The sequence below is a fragment of the Pollachius pollachius genome (assembly GCF_949987615.1).
Source record: "Pollachius pollachius genome assembly, chromosome: 13".
Classification (NCBI taxonomy): domain Eukaryota; kingdom Metazoa; phylum Chordata; class Actinopteri; order Gadiformes; family Gadidae; genus Pollachius; species Pollachius pollachius.
Window position 1 is genome coordinate 11,682,234 of NC_136946.1, and position 21,813 is coordinate 11,704,046.

The 21,813-nt window shown below is 48.8% G+C and overlaps 1 protein-coding gene across 2 annotated transcripts in view; it reads left to right on the plus strand.

Moving 5' to 3' along the window:
* The first annotated feature begins 949 nt into the window (after positions 1-949).
* LOC307085203 (growth factor receptor-bound protein 10-like) overlaps positions 950-21,813 on the plus strand; it is a 29,162-nt gene continuing 8,298 nt past the window's right edge. Inside the window, exons 1-10 of one of the 2 annotated variants that reach the window (XM_079749896.1) lie at positions 950-1,155; positions 2,922-3,056; positions 6,055-6,130; positions 9,429-9,702; positions 10,046-10,169; positions 18,060-18,216; positions 19,825-19,940; positions 20,633-20,707; positions 20,955-21,092; positions 21,265-21,375. In XM_079749896.1, the coding sequence (XP_079606022.1) occupies positions 3,006-3,056; positions 6,055-6,130; positions 9,429-9,702; positions 10,046-10,169; positions 18,060-18,216; positions 19,825-19,940; positions 20,633-20,707; positions 20,955-21,092; positions 21,265-21,375 (1,122 nt within the window). In that variant the 5' untranslated portion in view covers positions 950-1,155; positions 2,922-3,005. The remainder of the gene's footprint in view (positions 1,156-2,921; positions 3,057-6,054; positions 6,131-9,428; positions 9,703-10,045; positions 10,170-18,059; positions 18,217-19,824; positions 19,941-20,632; positions 20,708-20,954; positions 21,093-21,264; positions 21,376-21,813) is intronic. The other variant, XM_079749897.1, reaches the window with a different exon arrangement.

Below are 21,813 nucleotides of genomic sequence, written 5' to 3' on the forward strand. Positions count from 1 at the left end.
TATTAACTAACCAATAGTAGTTGCCTTGCATTTTAAAATGTCAATGCACTTTTCAGCCCTGAATAACAGTAGAAGCTATTTAATGATTGTATACTACACTTTCCATTGAACAGTTACCATAAATTGACAAATTTTATAATGTAATCAAATGCCCACACACTAGCCGCTTTCAGACACACATGTAAGTCCTGATATTCTCCTGATGGTCCGTATGTGTGAACGACATATCCTGATATTTGTACCCCGAAAATCTCCTGAATAATACTACCCCTACGGTAGTATTTTCTCTGTAGGAAATGCAAATGACCTTATATGTGAATGAGGAGTAGAAAGTCGGTATTTCTCACGCCACTTTCGATGACGTGTTGATGACGCTTCTGCATGTCATTGAGTGGCCCCCTAAATGATATTCAGCCTGTTGCCTTTTGTTCGCTGAATGGTTAAAAAAATAAAAAATGTTGGCACTGCTTTTAAGAGTCATTTGTGGTAAACGAATGTTATATGTTGTAAAATTATAGGCAAAATTTTATTATATTATGCGCTCTTAAATTTGTTACATTATCGACTGGGTTTTCCACATTATTGCTATGGGTTTAATTGCAATGCGCGCGCGAAAACTCTAGTTCATATAATGCATCTACATATGAGAAAAGTAACATGAAGCTGCAGTGACTTTGTGTGGGGTGTTTCTCTAGGTCACGGGGAAAGAAAGACTTCGGGCAACATGTGATAAAAAAGAAGCTCGCTTTGAGCAAGGGGAAGTTTACAAGCGGCGCCCACAACAAAGGACACGTTCAAATGACAAGCGGTGCCAGCACCTGAAGGGTTATAGTGGTCTCTGCTCTAAAAAAGTACAAGTGAACGGGCGCTGTGAACGGGGCGGGGCGGAGGGGAGATCTCTAGGGAGGGAAGTCGAGCGGGGAGTCAGCTGGTCAGTGTGAAAGTGAATTGCAAGAGCCAATGCGAGTGCGAGTGTGTGTGTATGTGTGTGAGTGAGTGTGTATGTGTCACAACCTGAGCACTTTACTACTTTAGAGGTTTTTTTTGCAGCGATTGTATAGATTGTGTATTTTTGTGGACACGCTCCTCTCAACGACCCGGAATCAAAGCGTGCCTTGGCTCGGGTGTCATTCGTCGTGCTCCAGCGTTCCCGAGGTGAGTGTTGCTATCTCTCTTGCGTCAGAAGAAGCATGTTGTCCTGTGTGTATGTGTGTGTTTGTGACGGGGTATATGGCTCAACACGCGGCGACTGTTGTCATACATTCGCGTTTGTCAATAGTAGCCTGATGTTCATGTCGCTCTACGAGGGGGGCAAATAAATAGTGGGTGGACATGAAAGGGAGGAGTGGTGGGGGACATGACTTTTGCAAAGGTCCGATCCGTTGCAAACGTCATCCACCCAGCATGAAGTTCTTCGGACACCCTTTGGTAGCGAGGCTTAACCAGCTCCCAAAAAAAACATGACCAGTAACAGTTAAATAAGTGTATCTACTAGTTTTTTTTTTTTTAACCTCTCCGTTAATACCTCCCCACTATCTAATGCAACTGCAATTTATAGATATTGGCGTGGCCAAGGAGCGCGCACAATCTGTTTGTGTCGGTCTGTCTGTCTGGCGTCGACACCGGATTGTCTTGTCATAAAAGTCGATTGGCTGTAACACAATGCTACTCTCAGCACGCCGCTCCACTTCCGTCCTCCTCCCCGCTTCACTGCTTGCCTCGAAGTCTCTTGAGGATGTGCTTTTGTGGAAGACTGTAATGATTCCTGTGCAACTGTATACCTACCCTGAAAAGCAGCCAGCCACAATGCACGCACGTCAGCGAGCACTCAATCACTCAATACAGGTTTGCAGGCCTACCGTCCTCCCTAACCTCAGCCGGCATGGCCTTCCTCCAGCCACTTGTGACATTATTAAGTGGCTACCTTTGTCATTTTAATAATCTATCTCTGGCTCACCAGTAAAGCTCAATTTACTATTTTACCAATGTCAGCCGATGTCACAAACTTGGAGCCTTGCTTTCGACAGACAGACAGACAGACAGACAGACAGACAGACAGACAGACAGAGAGAAGAAACAATTTCAGCCAACAGAGCAACCTAAAGATAGCCGAGTGTCAATGGAAACGGTAATTAGAGAGAGAGAGAGAGAGAGAGAGAGAGAGAGAGAGAGAGAGAGAGATTGCCAGGGAGACGAACACAGAGAGAGAGAGATTGTTAAAACCCACAGGTTTCACTTATATAACGACTGAAACCATCCTCACAGCGGCAGGAGAGAAGAAAAGATAAAACTACAAGTGTCCGACATGGGAGGTGACCAGTGAGAGTAATGGGTGGTGAGAGAGAGAGAGGGAGAGAGTTCGGTCTGTAGAGAGACAGCATATCCATGGTGGAGTCGTGTGCGACAGCCCGGAGGCTAAGTTTAGCAGCGGCCGGTCGCGGCCCCCTAGCGCCTTATCTCCCTGCGTGAGCCAATCCTCGCACAGTTGACTGGGGAACTTGTTCCACAGCTAAAAAGACAGAAAACCCCTAACACACACAAACAAACAAACACACATTCGTACCATAACTCTTGTTTCTCAATGGAGATAATAATTTCCAGTGCTAGGAGTGTGTGGGACTCTTATTTTGAAGTTCCCTAAGCCTCATCCTCTTTGCCTGGAGGCTTTACTGTTTACACTTATTTGCATTGTGTGTGTGTGTGTGTGTGTGTGTGTGTGTGTGTGTGTGTGTGTGTGTGTGTGTGTGTGTGTGTGTGTGTGTGTGTGTGTGTGTGTGTGTGTGTGTGTGTGTGTGTGCGCTATACAATTGGGTGGATTTGACACTCGCTTCACCTTTGACCTCTTTGAGTTGAGGAGGGGGGGTTGGGCTTTCTTGGTGGGTTTGACGGAAAGTCCATTCACCACTAGTGGCTTATTCCAGGTAAGCAGAGACGGGTGGATGCAGTGATTCCCTGCAGAGAAGGCAGCACCTGAAACAGAGAGGGGGAGAGAGAGCGAGAGCACCATGGCTTTAGCAGGATGTCCAGACTACTTCCTGCCGCACCCAAACTACCAGGTAGGCGACATCACAAGCTGCCTTGAGTGTGTTCCTTATTGTGTACTAGTGGGCTAGGAGCCAGCTGCAGCAGTTGTTGGGCTGGTACTGCAACATAAGTGATGGCTACACTCCACACATAAGGGTAGAAGTAATAGTGTCTTTGGCCTTAAAGGAAAAATGCCCCCCACCCCCTCCAGCCCATGTCAGTTGATGCCCTTTTGCCCTCTTTGCCTTCTCATAATAAAGTAGGCTAACTAGCTCGGCCTCTCACATAGGCTTCACAGACTCCCTAGCTCTCCTTGTGAGAAGAAGACAACAAAAGAAACACACAGCCAACAAAAAAGAAGACAACAAAAGAAACCCCCCCCCCCCAGTAAACCTGGTTATAATAAGACACAACACGTCTACACCTCAATGTCCCCATGGGGTACACTTCAGATACGTCTTCGTACGTCTGTAGTACGTCCATCGAAGTAAACCGTGTCCCTGGGGTCTTGTTAAGAAAGCGCCCCAACACAATACTCAAAGGGCGTTAGACGACGTCTGACCGTGACTTTGCTGCTAGAGAGTCCTGGTTGCCTTTGCATGAGATTTGATTCCATTCTGTCGGTTTGGCGAGGACCAGGAGAGGTAGGTGGGTGGTAGGGGGAGGGTGGTGGTGATGGTATTGGCCTAAGCTGCCCGTTTCTTCCTCTGCTCACAGGGTTTTAAATCACACCGCCTCCCGTCAGCGGCTTCAGCTCCGTTTGACAAATGTTTTGATTTCTGGTCGAGCGTTTTTAAATTTTGCACCAGGAAGGCTGCAGAGAGCAGATAATAGTATTAACCCTTTGAAAAAAGTAAGCCCTCCTCCGGCTCCCACATTCCATCACCCAGTCGTGTGGAGGTGGGTGGTGGTGTTTTGTGGGGAGGTTGGTTGGTGAACCAGTGGCCAAAGCCTAGCCTATGTGAGGCGCAATGGCGTGGATTGTTCCTAGACGTTTAGGGTTTGCTTCAAAGTGGGTCAACATAGCAGGACAGGGAACGTGTGTGTGTGTGTGTGTGTGTGTGTGTGTGTGTGTGTGTGTGTGTGTGTGTGTGTGTGTGTGTGTGTGTGTGTGTGTGTGTGTGTGTGTGTGTGTGTGTGTGTGTGGGTGGGTGTGCGCGCGTGCGGTAACAAGAGGACAGCCCAGAGACCCACTGCGAGACAGTTGCGTAACCCTATACATGACGGTGGGGATGTTTTGGAATGTGGGCCCCTGTCCAGGGCCGTCTCGGAACAGGGAGTCTGGCCATCGGCCAGCCATGTCTTGCATCGGGAAAGTGGCACAGAGAGTGGCTCTTGTGCCCCAAACCTGCAAAACCCACCGAGACCCTCGTGTTTTGGGTGTGCGGGTTTGTCCGCCCGTACGCTTGCGTTCAATGCAGCGCCGTGGTTCAGTCACACGTGGTAACTTTCGATGACAATGCGGCCGTGTTGGTGTTCCGTCTCCCTCTGGGTCGTACACGTGGAACACTAGTTCATTTGGGTCATAGGTTACGGCTGTCAGCAGCGGTTGCCAAGGAGACCAGCGTGCCCGGTCTTGTGCTTGTGCTTTCTAGTGAGGCTGAGTGCTGGACTCCAGGAACGAGGGAGAGAGAGAGAGAGGGGGAGAGCGAGAGGGAAAGAGAGGGGAGTGTGTTGAAATTCTTAGAGGTTGATGCTCAGGGCTACACTTTGGTTGTAAGAGTGTGGTTATATAGTCGCTGGGTTAATGCAACACCTACTAATGATGTGAATCCTCACACGTCCTACAGTCCATTCTGGACCGGCTGAACGACCCTGAAAGGTAGATTTGTCTGTGGTGTGAGTGTTTGTGGTTCCCGTCTCCCAAGATATCCCTGACGTATCCCGCGGGGTAGATCACCCGGCCTAGCTTTTATAGAAAGTTTGCCCGCTGGCCTTCGCTCGCTATGGTTTCTGAGCAGCCTCCTGCCAAATAGTGCAGTTTATGTGGTATGATGTCTTAATTGGCCGGTAGGTTAGGTTCCGTATTGAGGAGGGTTTTCTCAGTTCAGTCCGCAGCCAAGTCGCCTTCCTTGGAAAGTCTTTGGCCACTGCTTCCCAGAGCTATAAATCTTCTTCTTGGCTTTTATGGATGTTTTCAGAGCCAGTGAGGAGGAGAGAGGGGGTTGTGTGTGTGTCTGTGTGTGCGTGTGCGTGCGTGCGTGCATGTGGACCTCTGGGCACGCGCAGTTCTTGGAAGCAGTACATCCACGTTCCCGTTTTTCCTGGAAAAGTAAAGATTGAAAATAAATTTGACCCCCTTTTTCAGCACGCGCTCACACACACACGCACACACGTACAGACTTACACACACGCACACACCCCATATAATCCCCATCCCAGCAGTTCTAGCCTCCAGGCTGCCTCAAATAAGATGATGTGTGCAACATCACATGTGCAGGCGTGCATGGGTGTGCATGTGCAGACCTGCATGCATGTCTGTATGTTTTCTAGGCCTGAGATAATAGATAACAGATATCAGATATGCCCTATGGCAAAGTATGAAACAATTTTTTTCTTATCCCCCCTACCTCCATGTTAGTGAAACTTCCTGTATAGGACTTAGAAGGTGTTTGTGTGTGTGTGTGTGTGTGTGTGTGTGTGTGTGTGTGTGTGTGTGTGTGTGTGTGTGTGTGTGTGTGTGTGTGTGTGTGTGTGTGTGTGTGTGTGTGTGTGTGTGTGTGTGTGTGCGTGCACATGTTGGCGACTAGGCGTGTGTTTCCCCTTTTGAAAGGCTGCAGTGTTGAAGGGTCACCGGGTCAGGGGTGCGTCTGCCTAACCTTCTTCATGCTGGATGAGCCAGCAGAGAGAGAAAGCAAAGGCTACTGCATGGTTTCCAATGTCTCTCGCTCTTTCTCTATCTCAAAATAGCCTGTGAAGTGTCTGGTTAATGTAGGACTCCCAACATGGTTGGTCACATGATCTTTTGAGCGAGTGATGAATAATGTGTGTGTGTTTGTGTTTGTGTGTGTGTCTGTGTGTGGTGTTTAGGAAGCAGTGGATCGGACTCCTGCTCGCAGGCCAGAGGAAGGTTTTCAGCGCACAGACAAGCGCACCCATCATCATGGTAAAACTCTCTCTTTCTCTATGGCTCTCTCCTCTCTCTCTTTGTGTCTTAGTCTCTCTCCTCTCCTGCTCTCTCTGTCTCTGTCTGGCTGGCTGGCTGGCTGGCTGGCTGGCTGGCTGGCTGGCTGGCTGGCTGGCTCTCTATGTCAATGTCTCTCCTCTCCTTCTCAATCTGTCTCAGTCTCTCTCTGTCTATGTCTCTCTCTCTTTCTGTCTCCCACTCTCTCTGTCTCTCTCTGTCTGGCTCTCGCTCTCTACCTCGCTCTCTCTGTCTATGGCTCTCTGTGTCAGCCTCTCTCCCCCTGGGAAGTGGGTCGTCTGCTCGGCTTGCTGTGTGTGCGTGCGTGTGCGTGTGCGTGTGTGTGTGTGTGTGTGTGTGTGTGTGTGTGTGTGTGTGTGTGTGTGTGTGTGTGTGTGTGTGTGTGTGTGTGTGTGTGTGTGTGTGTGTGTGTGTGTAAGTAGGCCACAGGTCTTTTCTGCATGAGGCACAGTCGGAGGTGCACATGTGCCCGGCAGCACTGAAATACTGGCACCGCGGGTTGGGTTGGTGGGTGGGTAGTGTGTGTGTTTCCAATGCTTGTCTGAATGTAGGATTTGCCTGACTATTGTTCACAAACCTATATAAGTTTTACCCGTGAATTCACTGCAATAATTTTCTGCTATTATTTGTTCCGCTATATTATTTATTATGTTTCAATGATCACGCTAATGTTTTAACAGAAGTTGAGACTTATCAGATGATTGAGTAACACATTTGTCCAGAGGGCAGCTCTTCGACTGCACTATGCAACTATTTATAAATAACAAACAAATTTGAATAGTCTTGAATACACTGTTTTTCTTTGTTTCTTCCGTATCACTGCACTGCATTCCAGAGCTATTTAGCCTTGGGCCTCCCCTCGCAGTTTGCATTGTGCATCGTACAGTTTGACCTTGTGGTAGCTATACAGGTGTACCATGCGGTGTGTGTGTATACAGGTTTACCTTGTAGTATATCTACAGCTGTACCCTGCGGTATGTATACGGGTTGGCCTTGTGTTTCGAGGAGATCTCCTATAGAGATTGTTTGCTCTGGCTGAAGAAAGAACGTGCTGTTTCCTTTGCAGCGAGAGCTCTCGTCCTCAGCTGGAGGAAAAAACAAAACTGAGTTCCAGTTAGAAAGGGAGAACTGGAGGCTAATGATGAGTCGGCTCGGCACTCTGCCAGGCGCCGGGCTCCGGCCCCGCTCCATCAAATGGAGTGCAGTACATAGAGGGAGGAGCTAGGCCAAGGCCAATCCGAACAAGGAAGTGGGTAGGGGTCTTCTTGGAGTGTCTTCTTGTCTGGATTCAGATATTTTCCTAAGGCTTGATTCCTCAGGCATTGAGCGTGAGCCGCGATCGTTTAGCGTTGAGGTAAGGATCAAAATGGGGTTGCTAGAGATTGGGACAGCAGAGCTGCTGGGTTAGCATTCAAGGCAACGTCCATGGTTTAGGATCTGGTTCAATCATAACCTTCATATTTGTAGTCCCGTCTTTTTATAAGCGACTAAGCCATAGTCGACAATGACTAAGGATATTGCCGTTGATTGATGTCTGTTATTTATTTGTCCTCTAGTTCATTTGTTGTTTAGTAATAGTTAAATTACTATATAATTATTGCTCAATTTATGTAGCCTAAAGAAAGTGTGTGTGTGTGTGTGTGTGTGTGTGTGTGTGTGTGTGTGTGTGTGTGTGTGTGTGTGTGTGTGTGTGTGTGTGTGTGTGTGTGTGTGTGTGTGTGTGTGTGTGTGTGTGTGGCTTTGATACTGGGTACATCCACAGTCCTCCATCAGTGTTGATGTGCATGCACACATGTCTATGTTAGCTCTGCTCGTATGATTTAATGGTTTTACGATGTTCTTGTTACTGCAGTGTCAAACATGCACAGGTGACTCAGTGTCTCAGAGAGTTCTCTCCCCCTGCAGGAACACATGGTGTGTAGTTGAGGCGGTGTACTTTTGAATATACATTATTGGCTATGTAGCCTCACTCAGAATGGTCTTGACTTTATTCTTGCAACATCGGGAGAAATTCACACTTTACATGGTATAATATAAACCAAGAGGAACTAGTACTAGTACTTCTACTACTTCTACTACAACAAAGAACTACAAAACTTTTACTCAATTCAAACGACTACAATAGCTGCTTCTGTCCTTTAGAAAGTAAACATGGCTAGTCTGTCATTATGAGTATTAGATGGATTTAAGTAATAGCTTTGCTATTTTTATTTGGTCTATTAATCATTGACGATTATCCAAACTGCTTGTGTGCACGAAAGTTGAAGTGGAAACCATTGCTGACCCATTTCACATGTTTTGTATTTTAGTATCCAGCTCAACATTAAAATCATTTTCAGGACATGTCATAAAAATATATTTTGTTTGTGCAATTTCAGACATACGATTGACCTAGTCTCACTGTTTTTGTTGACATTGCAATTAGTAAAATAAATGAACTACCTCATTTGGACTTCCTATACAGTAAGCATACATTTATGTAACCGGTATATCTATAAATGAGACTGACAATAATAGATAGTGGCCTTTTTCACAGGTTGTCCCGATATTATACACGGACAGAGGACACATGAGGGCATGGAAAAACTGCAATCCAGTGGGGCAAACGGCTGGAACAGGGGGCTGGAGGAGGATGGTTCGCCTTGTGTAGCTGTTTGGGACACCACAGAATCTAGCTCTCCCAGCTGATCTCCAAATGGATAACGGCGAAATTGGGTTGCGTGTCATTCGTTATGTCCCGCAGAGTCTGTTCATTTCCTAGATGCCTCGTGAGGAGCTACTTGCGCTGCGGCGCCAGATCATGATACTGATTAACAGATGGTTTTAAGAGGGCAGGAGACACCGTAAAAACCATGTTGGACCGCACGGTTTCATCCCTTTTCTCCTTTTACTGGTAGGGAGGGATCGTTCATGAGAGTGACTGTGTGTGTGTATGACGGAGTGACTGTGTGTGTGTATGACGGAGTGACTGTGTGTGTGTATGACGGAGTGACTGTGTGTGTGCATGACGGAGTGACTGTGTGTGACCTTTGTGGCTATCCTTTCCCACCCGTCTCTGCCCGTCTCATCTGTGTGCCTGGCTGCCCGTCCCACCTGTCTCACCTGTCTGCCCGTCCCACCCGTCTCACCTGTCTGCCCGTCCCACCCGTCTCACCTGTCTGCCCGTCCCACCAGTCTCACCTGTCTGCCCGTCCCACCCGTCTCACCTGTCTGCCCGTCCCACCCGTCTCACCTGTCTGCCCGTCTCACCCCTCCACAGATGATGACGTGGACCTGGAGCAGCTGGTCAACGAGATGAACGCGTCGATGGAGAGCGTGCATGCTGCGGCGGCCGCGTGTGCGGACACTGTGCCGCTGCTGCACAACGGCCACACCCACCCTCCCCTCCACCCCCACCAGCAGCAGCCCCGGCACCACACCAGTCTGCAGCAGCATGTCCCGGGGGGGCACAGCCACGCCCAGCGGCCGCTGCCCCGGTCATCCAGCCGGGGGGCGCTGCCTCACTCGCTGCCCATGCAAATCCAGGCCGTCAGGTAGGGAGGGGTCTGCTCACACACACACACACACACACACACACACACACACACACACACACACACACACACACACACACACACACACACACACACACACACAGTCCAACACACACACACACACAGTCCAACGCACACACACACACACACAGTCCAACACACACACACACACAGTCCAACACACACTGTCTCCCACACTGTCACTAACCCCCCCCCCACACACACCATTTCTGATAAGAATAACAATGTATCTACAGTGCTGGTTAGGCTATACATTTTTGAGGTTCGAGTTGCTTGTCAGATCCCACCCTGTGAATTCATGTGTGTTTGTCTCCCCCTACAGGCGGCTCCAGGGAGAGCACCAGGTCCGTCCGTCCTCGCTGCCTGCCATCCCCAACCCCTTCCCTGAGCTCTGCAGCCCCTCGGGTTCCCCCATCCTCAGCCCCATCCAGATCTCCGACAACCACGTAAGCACAGCCACATAGAGGGGACAGGCTGCCCTAGCCGTTCCTATAAGAGGCTAGTAACCTGCTCATGAAGGAACAAAGTATTCAACCACAATGCCGGTGTGGGTACCAGATTGACTCAGCTGCCAGATCGACCCGGGGTCCTGCGCTTACAGATAGCGTATCGACACTTGACGTATCGACACTAGTCAACGGCCAAAACCCAGAAGGGTTGTTTATCAACGGGGTTCAATCATGGACATAAAAAGAAGGCTCAATCCGTTTTGGTTTTGATTTCATTGAACGCAGCCCGTTCTTTCGCACAAAGAAAGCCATTGGAAACACGTCTAAAAGCGCTGATGAATGCATATGTAACCCAGTTCCTGTTAGGGACTCTTATTCTGAAGGAACAGAACAGAAGTGTGCTTGTGAGGCGCTGTTTTGACTGTGTTGTGAGCGCTGGAATTAAAGTGGATCGCCCCGTTCAGCGAATGGAGTTAACCGATTCTTCTTTTATATATTACCCAAGTATAGGTAACAATAAAATGCTTGGTTACACATATATTTTTGTTTTCACATATGTTAAAATCACCTACAAAACTAATCCTATATTGATGAAAGCCCCCCCCCCCCTCTAACTTTTATTAGCTCAAGTTAGCCATCAATCTAAAGCCACAAATATTATCTGATCAATCTTTGTACATTCGATTATTATTCATAGATTAGAAAACAAAAGGAGATTGTTAATACTTGGGAATAACATGGGAATGAATGTCTACAGGAAGTGCGTCATTATTGCGCATCTAGGACCCCGAGTCGATCTGGCAGCTGAGTCAATCTGGTACCCACACCGGTATGAAGTGTATGGCTTTGTTGACGGCGACATCACGTCTGTCTCATTACAATACCGTGTTTTTCTCTTGCTTACTCTTAATTGTTTATTTTTGACGCCTTATTTTCCACTTGTGATTGTTGCGAGGGTTGGGTTTAGTGTGTGTGTGTGTGTGCGTGTGTGTGTGAGTGTGTGTCACTGGAAGACAAATTAATCTGTCAAGAGAACGACTCATTACTCAAAAGACCTGTGGAGCGTTGTGTGGGGTGGGCGGAGGGAGGGGGGTCAAGGAATTTGTTTTGTTGCCAACGGTAACCAGGATATCGTCTCTGTGCCGGAGTTCCGCAGCGAGTCTGGGAACGACTGGGCACCGGGGCTCTCTGAACCCCTCACACGCACACGGACACAGACACACAGACGCACACAAACATCACAACGCACTACACACGATCAAGGGGCTTTTCCATCCTCTAGGTACGAACTTCCTTCTTCAGGAATGCAGACCTTCTCATGGTGCCCACCATGAAGAATAACTTTATTTTCAGACAAGGTCCTTTTCTCCCACACGTTGCACAGCTACGGACGTGCACACACACACACACACACACACACACACACACACACACACACACACACACACACACACACACACACACACACACACACACACACACACACACACACACACACACACACACACACACAGAGAGCAGAGTTTGTTTTCACTGACCTCATCTCACATGTCCAGGAGTCAGAGTCTGTGTGTGTGAGAATGCCGACTATGGGTTACATCATGTCGTTCCCAAATCAACCCTAATCTTTAGTTCCTCCAGTGTCTGCTTTCCCTTCTTGGAAACTCTGCTAGAGACGTTTCCTCCTGACATTTATTCAAGGTGCTTAACGCTGATTTGTCTGTAATTACTGTCGTTTTGGCCCCAATTCATCGTTGAATGTGCGTTTTATTCTTTTCATGACTTAATTGATGGCCTTTGTGCTAGCGGCTGAACATTTCATGCAAAACATAAGTGCTGCCCTTTCATGCTAGCCACCGAAGCGTAAAGAACAGCTTTTCGTTTGTGCGTGTGTGTGTGTGTGTGTCTTATTGAATGATACAGTTGTGGACGCGAATCAGCCACAGGTTTTATTGAATCAGGGTGGAGAGGACACCATGTGTGGGCATTCGACTCCGGCCTTCTGGCCTCCTGTCTGCATAGGTCCTGTGATAGTCTGCTCCCTGTGAGAGAACAGCCAGCCATAGGGTCAAAAGTCGAGCTAAAGAAACAGATTTTATGATAGAATTATTACTTGCACAGTTTTATTTCATCCCCCCGATGCATTGTTGCCCTTTTGTTCTATTCATGTTCAATCCTCTCGCTTGGTATTCTGTTCCTTGGTACTTGGTCCTCCACTGGCCTGGGAGCACTAAGGCCAGTAGCACATGATATTGGTCTTAGTTTGGGCAGAGTTGTGTTGTAGACCAGACAGAATCTCATGCACTCCTCCCTCTACTCTTCTTCTCTTCTTATACACTCTGTTCTGTTCCATACCAGACAGAACCATTCTGTTCCCTCCTGCATCTGGGAGTACCAACATTCCTCGCTAAGCTACCATATTTTCTCACCCTTCTGGCTCACACGCTCTCCGAGAGAGAGTGGGGGGGGGGGGGGGGGGGGGGGGGGGGGGGGTGTGTGTGTGTGTGTTTCATACTAGTTTCCTTAACCGTCAGGATACTGGCATCTAGTACTAAAGCTCTGGCCAGGACCCCCAGGGCTAAGTGTCCTCTCCGTGGAGAGGCTACCTTAACCTGGGTGTCCAGAACACAGTCTGCAGAACAGTCCTGGCTGTCCCTGTCTCACGGCCCCGCAGCCAGACAGAGCGTAGGAACCTTCCACACACACACGTACATATGGACACCAGTGCTAACCCTAACCAATGCATCAGAGGCATTTACGGATCATTTAGTTTCTAAATGTGTGGTTGAGTGGTTTCTGTTGTGGTTGGGTTGTGGTTGTGATGCGTGATGCTTTGTCATGAGCACAGGGATGTGTGTTTGACCTGTTCACCAGGTCAGCGCTCAGGTCTTTCCACCCACAGAAATCATATGAATTATCGTTAATAACTTTTCAGTTGGTAAGATTTATGCAGAGCACAGATGTGGAAAAAAAAGTCCTTGAAATGAATCAAAATCTGCTCAATTACAGCAAACTTTAACCTAACACTTCATTAACAATTGGACTGTGAGAATCATCGCTGAACCCAGATGACTTTACTTTCCTTCCCTCAGAACCTTTTTCTTTCTTTTTCTTTCTGTTTGTTGTAACCTTTTGGAAGACCACTCCTGAATCCAGCTCAACGCTAAACAGGCCTTCCAATCCAAATTGAGCATCACATATTTAAGTGTGTACCATTTACTGGTCTACTGTTGATAACCGAGTCGTAAATATGAATTAATTTTGCACAAACCGCTGTGTCATGGATTTTGAGCGTCATGAAAGTTGATGGCTGTATTATACTACATACTATACTCGGATAGTATGCTAATATGGATGTTCAGATGTGGCCCTGGTATGGAACTGTGTCTGCTCTTATTTGGTTGATCCCCCCGACGTACCACAACATTGACCCCTAGAGGAGGAGTCTGGACTGACAGACTAGAGCTCTGCATATTTCTGTCAACCGGCCTTAACCAAGATTCTGAATGGAACCAGGACACTGCATCCTTATCCCTCTTTTTGTTGTGAAGCAAGGAGCGGGATCTCACCTGGTGATGGGACACACACACACGCACACACTGCCTTCCCCCATGCTCTTATTTCACACCAGGGGTCAGAGGGGAATTTTAGCTGATTGTCTGTCACCCCTGATTATTGTTGACCTGTAATAACACACAAAGTAATCTGTTGTCCACTTGCCCGAGAGATTTATGGCCCTCTAAACCCATTGTGCGATAAACACGCGCATTCCTTTTTATGTATGTCTTAAAAACTCAGTCAATGTCGCGCCAGTGTAAAAGCTGCAGTCCATCTCCCTAGTCTGTGACTACAGACACACACTTGTGTGTGTGTGTGTGTGTGTGTCTGTGTGTGTGTGTTTTATAGCAGCACTCCATGATCGCAGGCGCTATGGTGTTTCCCTCCCATGTGAGCGACTCCGTTGGCATCCCAACTAAAACCAGCCGACCTGTGCTAAAGAACCCAGCCACCCTTCCTCCATGACCGGAATATTATCAGATCTCGGTCTCGAACTTCTTCCGGGAATGCCAGGGAAATCATCCATTTGCCAGCAGGTTCTATGACCGTCCTGGCAGACATAGGTTTACACACACACACACCCTCACACGCGTGAGGGAAGAGATATCAGGAACCAGCCGTAGACCGTAGACGGACCAGGATGGATGGCTGCATCAGGGGGTCATGTGACCGGCTAAATTGGACTGATGAAGTGAATCAGAACTTCTGCCAGTGTCTGCTGGTTCCCTCCAGAGCTGATTAGTCCTGCCGGCAGACGGCCAAACCTAATTTGTGTGTGTGTGTGTGTGTGTGTGTGTGTGAGTGTGAGATATACTAATTTAGTATATACGGTTTGGTGTCTGCTTTTGACTGTATTTATGTGTATACGGTGTGTGTGCTTTTGATGTGTATATATTGCTGCAACAGAGGAACTGCCTGCCCAGCTTATTCAATATGACCCATGATGTGCATTGTGAGCATAGATCCATCCTCATGCACATCGTGTGTGTGTGTGTACATCTGTGTGTGTCTGACATTTCTGCTGCAGACTGTGTTAGGGCCAGCTGGGTTGCTCATTCCACACATGAGGCTGGTTATGACTCAGTTCAACATAGCCAACATTCCTACCAAGCTTCCTTTCCATGTCTCTTTCCTTCGCTAGCTCTCTCTCTCTCTCTCTCTCTCTCTCTCTCTCTCTCTCTCTCTCTCTCTCTCTCTCTCTCTCTCTCTCTCTCTCTCTCTCTCTCTCTCTCTCTCTCTCTCTCTCTCTCTCTCTCTCTCTCCCTCTCTTTCACTTTCTTTTTTTCTTCTCTTCTGCCACCCCTTCCTCTCCCTCTTTGTGAATGTATTCTTCCATCAAAACCCCTCTTTTATTTCTGTGTGTATGTGTGTGTAATGGGGAACCTCAAATGACAAAGTTTCTGTGTGTGTGTGACGGTCAAAAAAATAAAATATTTAGTATGAGACGGATAAATTGTTCTTAAATCGATCCCTCTGCTCAATTGAAATGTATATCCGGTGTGTGTGTGTTTATAAAAAGAGGTACGTGCGACGTAACTGTCTCCTCTGCACACTTCCACACTGGGTTAATCCATATGCTGAGTAGGGAGGGGGGATGGGGAGGAGGAGGTGGAGGAGCTATGGGTGGGGGGAGGGAGGGAGGGGAGCCCAGCGGAGACTTACACCACTTGCACCTCAGCCTTTATCCTGCCCAGCACGAGAAGCAGTGGCGAGCTCGCTCCTGCTCCATTTCCTCCCCCTCTTTGTTCTCTCTCTCTCTCTCTCTCTCTCTCTCTCTCTCTCTCTCTCTCTCTCTCTCTCTCTCTCTCTCTCTCTCTCTCTCTCTCTCTCTCTCTCTCTCTCTCTCTCTCTCTCTCTCTCTTTCTCTTTTCAATGCTTTTCTACCTCCCCTGTCTACGTTTTTTTTATTTCCTTAACGGCTTCAACTCAAACTCTCTCCTTCTCTTTTTTTTTTTCTCTACCTCCCTCTCCCCTACCTCTCTCGCATTCTCCTTGCCAATCTGTCCCTCCCTCTCTTCTTGACTTCCTGTCCCTTCCTCCCTCCTTTCCCTCTCCTTTTCCTTCCCTCCCTCCCTGCCTCTCTCGCTCTCTCTCTCTCCCCGTGCCTCTCTTTCCCTTCCTGCCTACCTCGCCCCCCCTTTCTCTCTCTCTCCTGCTCCCTACCTCGCTTTCCCCTCTCTCTTCCACTCCCTGCCGACCTCTCTCGGTCTGCCTGTGTCACTGGAGATTGTCTCAGTGTGAACATGCCATCGTGCTCTCCAGACTGCTGCCTCTTTCAGGCTGTGGAGGTAAGGCTTCGTTCTTTTAATTTCCTGTGCACGCTCACGCACGCAGCGGACGTGCACGTCAGGCTAACGTCCGGACAGATCGTTCTTTTTATGGATTTTTTCGGATTTTTTCCTTGAATGCTTTTTTTTTTTCCGCTCTGCTGCCAAACTTTGTCCAACAGGCTGTTGGACTTTGAGAGCGGGGCGAACAGGGCTGGAAGTGATGTGGTCCGGGGGTGTGTGTTAAGTTAAGGAAGAGGAGGTGCTGGAGGGTGGGGTGGGTGTATGTATGTAGCTGTTTGTGTGAGCGACCGTGTGCGTGTGACATCGTTGTCTCGTTGCCCCTGCCGTCCAGTTGGCGGTGTGTGTGTGTGTGTGGAATACCCCAGGGTGTGTGTGTGTTCACTCTCCGCGCCTCTGCTGCTGCGTTGGTCTTTTTTTTTCGTCTTCTTCCCTTTTTCTCCTTTCTTCTTTTCCTCAATCTTTTATGCGAGACTCCGGGTAGCGTTTTTTGTTGAGCTTCGTTTTACAAGCTCCCCTCCACTCTAGCCTCGTCTCCTCCTCCTCCTCCTCCTCCTCCTCCTCCTCCTCCTCCTCCTCCTCCTCCTCAGAAGCCCCTTCAAGCTTTGTGACTCTGCTCTTTCGTCCACTTCTCCTTCAGCGGACCTTCTGTCGCTTTTTGCCTGCCCTTGAAGCTCGCAGCAGATAGATTTCCCACAAATGTTCTGCAGTTCCTACTGTTAAGACTGTGGCTGGCATACGTTTGTGTGTGTGTAGGGCGAGGGGGAGGGCGCATGTGTGTATGTATATATACTTGCAAAGTGAGAGGAGGGGGGGGGGGGGGGAGGGGGGGGGGGAGAGAGAGAGTCTTTTGATGTGCGCCAGTACAGCATGTCACTCGTGATATGGTTGGTGATTGTCCAGTGAGTCGGGCGTGTGTGTGTGTATATATATCATACATATCATAATATATTGAAGTTTGGACGGATCTGAACTGACACGGGGTGCAGCCGTGGAAGGGCAGTTTTCTGAGTTGAAGTGGTTTTACAGTTAAGTACAGAGCAAAGTAGAGAGCGAAAGGAAAGAAACGCACACACAGTTCGAACGTCACTCTTGCCCCTCGGCTAAAATATCTCAAAATGGCGTAACAATGAGAGGGGTGCTTCGGCTGTAAAGTAGATCCACTGACCGCCGTCCGCCAGCGCTTTTTACTCTTGTAAAACAAATAGCTGCTCGTATAGTTATCTGACGCGGGCGTGTATAGCTGTATTGTCTCCTCCATGGTTGTTTCTATTATCGGGGTGTGAGAGAGGCCGAAAACGTGAAAATAGTGTGTGCTGTCTTGATGTGAAACGTCCGTAGCGGTTTGGTGCACGTACACTTACCGGCTTACACACATCCTGTAGCTGTGGATTCTCTGCTGCTGCTTGTGTGCTTGACAGAGGGGTAGATGAAGAGATACGAGGGATACATAGAGCGACGTGCATGTTTGTGTAGGTTTCGATTTGGGTTAAAGAGGGCATAAAAAGTGGCGCGAAGCGACTGTGAGAGGGGGGGTGGAGGTTGGGGGGTCAAACTTACGCCTTCCCTGGGTCTTTTTTTTTTTATGGTGAGCTTGAGACTTAAGAGTGGATCTTAAGAGTCCCAAGGGATGTGAGTAGGACATTTTCTTCTTGCCTACATTCATCTGATGGACATGACCAAGGACGGTGTAATGGAGGTAACGGTCGTTCCTGATCCGTCATTTTTCTTATATTCGTTCCTTTGTACGGACTGCTGGATCGGCTGCAGCATTTTGATTCCAGGCACATGTTTCCTCAACCACTCTTTCGCTGACACACACAGTATTTAACTCCTGGATGAGCCACTTAGGAAACACTTGGACACAATGTGACGCGACACCACACCACACTTTGTATATTTGTTATTTTGCTATCTTTGCAGCTCTTTTTACTCCCGACGTTTTGGACCTCAGGCAGGCATCAGGCATTAGCCACACCAAGCGTTTCTCTGGACAGGACCCCACCATCTCTCTCTCTGTCGCTCTCTGTCCGCCCCCCAGATAGTGAAGGTCTGGAGCGAGGATGGAGCAGGGAAAGTTCTTGAGATCCTGGCCGAAATGACGGCCCGTGATGTCTGCCAGCTCCTGGTCTACAAGAGCCACTGTCTGGACGACAACTGCTGGACCCTCGTGGAGCACTACCCCCTGCTAGGCCTGGGTATGTACCCCTTGGGGGGCGATGGTGGTGCGTGCATACGGTGTATGGCCTGGTTGGAGCTAAACCTGTGGTCTGTGTTTGCATGTGTACAAACGTACGTTGTACATGTATGTTGCTGTATGACTTGTGTGGTTGTGTTTGTTTTAAGGGGTAACTGGTCTAAATGTAGCCGTGTGTTTTGTAGGTATGTGTCAGTGTGTTCATATATATATATATACTACTACATTTGGTTGTTTTGACGTATCTATACTGTACGGTGTATGTGTCTTATTGAAGTGTGTGTCTTTCTTGTCCTGTGTGTGTGTGTGTGTGTGTGTGTGTGTGTGTGTGTGTGTGTGTGTTCAGAGCCTTGCGTACCATTCATGTTACAGTATTTGTATTCTCCTGTGTGTGTGTGTGTGTGTGTGTGTGTGTGTGTGTGTGTGTGTGTGTGTGTGTGTGTGTGTGTGTGTGTGTGTGCGTTTAGCATGTGTCTGTCAGTGTGTGTGTGAGTTGTAAAGTGTGCACTCTTCATGCCTACCATTACCTTCCCACTGTGAGAGAGAGAGAGCGAAAGAGGGAGCGATTACTTCTTTCAGCCAACAATTGATTTGTGTGTTGTGTTTCGGCCATGACTATTTGTCGCGGTGGCCTCCTATCCTCGTCACAACGCTGTATTTTTAGAATCAAAGATTCCTTTGTCCGCTTTGGTGCCTGATCACCGTTTCTGGAAATGAAATAAAATGGGGAGAGAGAGAGAGGAATGTGAGGTTAAGAGAGGGAGGGAGGAGGGCAGGGAGGGGGGGCGGAGGACTGGAGGGACACAGGGGGAGGGGCCCTGGCGTCATACCAGAGCAGCGGGGAACCAATCGGAGCCCGCCGTCAGACGAGCCCCTAGACATCCCAGCCAATCCAGCTCTCCTTCCCCCGCCACAGGAAATTCCCCTGCTAGCAGCCAGCGCAGCACACGGGCACACACCCACAAAGAAACACGAGCGCGCACGCACACACGCACGCCCACACACACGCACGCATGGACGTGACTGGTTAATCTGGAGAAGAATTACTGGTTAATCCAATCTGTAGCAATTTTGTGCCCATGCACACAGTCTATTTGTTCTGTACAAACAAATGTACTCCGGCAAATGTACTTCTAAAAATAACAAACAGTGATGTTTGTCGCTGTTCATTTCAATCAAGATGTGCTGATATCGTCTACTTTCATCTTTGACTGAGAATAAGGCATGGCGTAGTGTCAAGGATGTGTGTGTCTGTCTGTGCACTGTGCTCATGACTCTGCTGCCTCCAGCACTAAATACATGACATCATCCTACTGTAATGCTCAGTCTCTCGTCTCTCGTTTCTTTTGCAGTCTCAAACCTTTTATTCTTATCCTTATCCTATTCCTACCCTCCAATGTACCACTGCTCCCATCCTAGCCCATTTTATTTTTTAAATTAAAAAATAGGCGTGGCCTATTTCAATCTTTGTCTATCTGACTGTGTATCTCGTCACTTTCTGTCACTCTCAATCTGTCCCTCTTACTTTCTGTCCGTCTGCATGTGGGTCTCACTCACTCACTCACTCACAACCTCTCTCTCTCCATGTCTCCCTCTCTTTCTCTCTCAGAGAGGTGTGTGGAGGACCATGAGCTGGTGGTGCAGGTGCAGCTTTCTATGGGCAGCGAGGGCAAATTTCTCTTCAGGAAGAACTTTGCCAAATATGAATTCTTCAGGAACCCCCTGGTGAGTACTGCCCTCCCGGAAAACTGGAAGAGGTGAAAGAGAATCATTTGAACACAGCGTCTGATTCAACCGCTGCTAGCCTCTCCTAGCCTCCTACTGCCTGCACGGAGAATGGCTGTGTGGTTCTGTGTGTGTGTGTGAGCCGGGCTAGCTCGCCAACAGGACTTCTGCCATACCGTTGCACCCCCCCTGCTCTAGCCCATGTGATTCAGGGTGTGTCAGAGCTCGCCTAGGAGCTCAGCGCCCTGGTAAAAAGGGTGCTAAAACACTGCGGCACTATCCATGGCCTGTCAATCAATCGTTAAAGAGTATACTGTTCACCCCCAGCACCCCATCCCATCCACCTCCCCCCCCCCTCCTCCCGTCCCGTTCCCCCTCCTCCCCTCCTTGGTCCCGCCCCTCTGCTGAAGGGCATTACATCACCGGGTGAGATCATGCCTCATCTGCTCCGGGTATCTAGCTCTCTGTCAGTCTGCCTGTCTGTCTGTCTCCTCGAGTCCTATTTCTCAGTGTAACACACACACACACACACACACACACACACACACACACACACACACACACACACACACACACACACACACACTTAAAGACCTGTTCCTCGTCGGGAAACATGAGTGCCCACTGAGGCTGTATCTAAGTGCTTCTCTGTCTCACTCTCTCCCTCTCTGTCTGACCTTGTCTTCCTGCAGAACTTCTTCCCAGAGCAGATGGTGGCCTGGTGTCAGGAGTCCAACGGTTCCATTCCTCCCTCGCAGCTCTTACAGGTGAGAACACGCATAGCAACACGCTGTACATTCTGTACTGTATAAAGACTGTAGGACTCCTGATAAAAAAAATAAGTAAAGTTGGCTAGGAACAGGACATTTCCAAAGTTTGTTCTTAAAACGAGCAGCGATGGTGAAGTCACAATGGCTAAACACTTCATTCAGGTAACACGCGGTGAAAGGGCCTTCTATTGACACTCGTGACATCATCACAGCACGGCACCTCATTTAGTTTCCTTTATTGCAGAACTTCCTGAACTCCAGCAGCTGCCCGGAGATCCAGGGCCACCTGTACATGAGAGAGACGGGCCGCCGCTCCTGGAAGAAGCTCTACATGTTCCTGCGGCGCTCCGGCCTGTACTACTCCACCAAGGGAACGTCCAAGGTAACCCCCCCCCCGGGGCCGAGTTGGGCGGGGTTGGGTGGAGGTGGGCGGTGTTGGAACATTGTTTGTGGGGATGTGATGTAGTGGGGTTGTGGCTGGGATTTAACACTGTGCACTGGAAAATTGGACAGGGAACTGGTTCTCTTCTCATGCACGGTTCTCCACCCTGCAGGAACCCAGACACCTCCAGCTGCTGGCCGACCTAGAGGACAACAATATGTTCACGGCGGTGCCGGCGAGGAAGGCCCACAACGCCCCCACGGACTACCAGTTCAGCATCAAGGTAGGACTCAGAGGCCTCTCGGACCCCACTCTGTCCCCTCACTCTGTCCCTGCTCATACGGATGCGACCAACACCGGGGAACAAACTGTCTCTGGGGTTTCTTTGTAGACTCTCCCTATTGTCCTCTATACAGGGAATTGGATTGTGTGTGTGTGTGTGTGTGTGTGTGTGTGTGTGTGTGTGTGTGTGTGTGTGTGTGTGTGTGTGTGTGTGTGTGTGTGTGTGTGTGTGTGTGTGTGTGTGTGTGTCTCTTGACCTGTGTCAGAGAAAAAGCGGTGGTTATGCCCTCTGCTCACCTGCTGAGCCAGGATAATCTCTGGGGGATAAGTCGTTACCGGGGCAGGGAATCTGTGACCCTGCTCAAACACACACACACACACACACACACACACACACACACACACACACACACACACACACACACACACACACAGATGC